Genomic DNA, 2,500 nt, shown 5'->3' with positions numbered 1-2,500 from the left:
CTTGGTACTCATTCTATCAGTATCCTTTTGCCAAGCTGCTAAGTTACAGCATGTCATCCTATGACCCAAGGATCAACATCAAAACCAAAACCAAATGGAAACTGTAGTTGTGAGCCCTCATGCCGGTGGCACGTAAAAAGCACCCACTACACTCTCGAAGTGGTTGGCATTAGGAAAGGCATCCAGCTGTAGAAACACTGCCAGATCAGATTGGAGCCTGGCACAGCCTCCTGGCTTCCCAAACCCCAGTCAAACCGTTCAACCCATACCAGCATGGAAAGCGGACATTAAATGATGATGATACTCTGTTACTCTTTTACTTGTTTCAGTCATTTGGCTGTGGCCATGCTTGGGCACTGCCTTTAGTCGAGCAGATTGACCCCAGGACTTATTCTTTGTAAGCCTACTACTTATTCTGTCGGTTTCTTTTGCCGAACCGCTATGTTACGGGGACGTAAACTCACCAGCATCGGTTGTCAAGCGATGGCGGGGGGACAAACACGAACCCAAAAACACACACGCACATATATATATAGATATACAATGGGCTTCTTTCAGTTTCCATCTACCAAATCCACTTACAAGGCTTTGGTCAGCCCGAGGCTATAGTAGAAGACACTTGGCCAAGGTGCCACACAGTGGGACTGAACCCAGAACCATGTGCTTCATAAGCGAGCTACTTACCACACAGCTACTCCTGTGTTAGTTAAATGAGTGTTTGTTTGTTTTTTTGTTTATGAATCAAAGTTCTTTCATCACAGTTCATTAACTTTTTAACAAGTCACTAACGATAAACACACATATTGATTCAATATCACTTTTTATAGTTAGTTAATTAGTTAATTATCTAAACAACTAACTGATTAAATAGACCTTTTCAGTTTGGCTGCCAATTGATTGGTTGTTTAATGTGTTAATTAAAAAAGGAAGAAAAAAACATCAATCAGTTGTTTATTAGTCAAAGTTCTTCCATCACTGTTTGCAACCTTTTCAGAGATTCAGTCACTTCTCTTCTGCGCATCCAAGCTCTGTTTTGTGTCTCTTGAGATAAATTGCTGAAAAGGTCATGAGCAATAACGAAGGAACTGTGACTAATAAACAAACAACCGATCGATTGTTTAACCAATACATTAAACAAACGATTGATTAGTTACTTGGTTAGATAATTAACTAATTATTAGGTTGTCAAGAAAGTTCTTGCGGAATTTTTAATTTTGGTTTTAAATGATGTATTTTCAAATTAATTTTCATTAAATTACTTTGACTTTATATATAATTTTAAAGCCCGTTTTTCACTCTTTCTAATCATGTTATTCTTTTTTTTTTTTTATAATTAAGCCATTTTTTCCGGAACGTTGAATACGACATGGACAAAAAGCAAATTTGCACAATTTTCTTATTCCAGTTCAAGTTAGGCCAAAAAGCTGCTGAAACAGCTCACGATATCAACGATGCATTTGGCCCAGGAACCACTAATGAATGTACAGCACAATGGTGGTTCAAGAAATTTCGTAGTGGTGATGAGAGTCTTGAAGATGAAAAGCGTAGTGGTCGACCATCGGATGTTGACAATGATCAACTAAGAGCCTTAGTCGAAGCCAATCCATGCACAACCGTTTGAGAGCTTGATTCTGAATTAGACGTAAGGTACACAACAATTTCCAACCTCTTGAAAGAGATTGGAAAAGCAAAAATACTAAAGAAATGGTGCCGCACAAATTGAAAGACAACCAAAAGAAAAACACTATTTTGAAGTGTTGTATTCCCTTCTTTTATGCAATGAAAGACTAAGTTGACTTTGGCAGGGGTTTTATGCTGAGACAAAAGACTAACAAAAATAACAAAGAGAATTATTGCATAAAATAATTTATTTACTAAACAACCAAATAAATATACAAATATAAATAAGCATATATTCAGACATATATATATATATAAGAGGAGAGAGATAGAGGGAGAGAAAGTAATACATTTGTTCACATATAAATTTATTGTACAATATATGGATTTATATAATTCAGTGGTAATAACAATGGCCATCACAATAGCCTTGGGCTGAACAAAGCCTTCTGAGTGGATTTGGTCAACAGAAATTGAAAGATAGCCAGCAAAGAACAAGAAAATTAGGGTATAGACATCATGGATGAAGGGGACAAGGGGTAGTTTAATTATTTTAATGGCCTCTTGCGGCTTTGCAGCTGTTTATGATGTGGCAATGAGATTTACATATCTTGAAAGTGCAATAGAACGTATCGACAGCGGTCTTGCCCTTATGGCGATGGATTTTAAAAAATGGGCTTTCAATCCTGTTTCCTCGGTTGATGAAACCTTGCTTGGTCTTGAACACTTTACCCGTGCCACAGCCGTTTCGCAGAAGTAGAATTCGTTTCCGTCTGGCCTTGGCGAAGCAGTTCCGTATGACGATGTTCTTTGTGCCGTTGGAATCGTTCATTTCACTGACAAGACGAACCTGACGAATAGAAAAATGCACAGAAATGGT

The 2,500-nt window shown here is 37.7% G+C and overlaps 1 protein-coding gene across 1 annotated transcript in view; it reads right to left on the bottom strand.

Moving 5' to 3' along the window:
* Positions 1-1,971: 1,971 nt before the first annotated feature.
* Positions 1,972-2,500, bottom strand: part of LOC106880446 (vitelline envelope sperm lysin receptor) — a 3,910-nt gene continuing 3,381 nt past the window's right edge. The window contains exon 4 of the mRNA XM_089345372.1: positions 1,972-2,470. Within this exon, the coding sequence (XP_089201498.1) occupies positions 2,174-2,470 (297 nt within the window). The 3' untranslated portion in view covers positions 1,972-2,173. The remainder of the gene's footprint in view (positions 2,471-2,500) is intronic.

Source organism: Octopus bimaculoides, chromosome 29, assembly GCF_046866305.1.
Source record: "Octopus bimaculoides isolate indiv1 chromosome 29, ASM4686630v1, whole genome shotgun sequence".
Taxonomy (NCBI): domain Eukaryota; kingdom Metazoa; phylum Mollusca; class Cephalopoda; order Octopoda; family Octopodidae; genus Octopus; species Octopus bimaculoides.
This window is presented reverse-complemented; position numbering and strand designations above follow the sequence as displayed.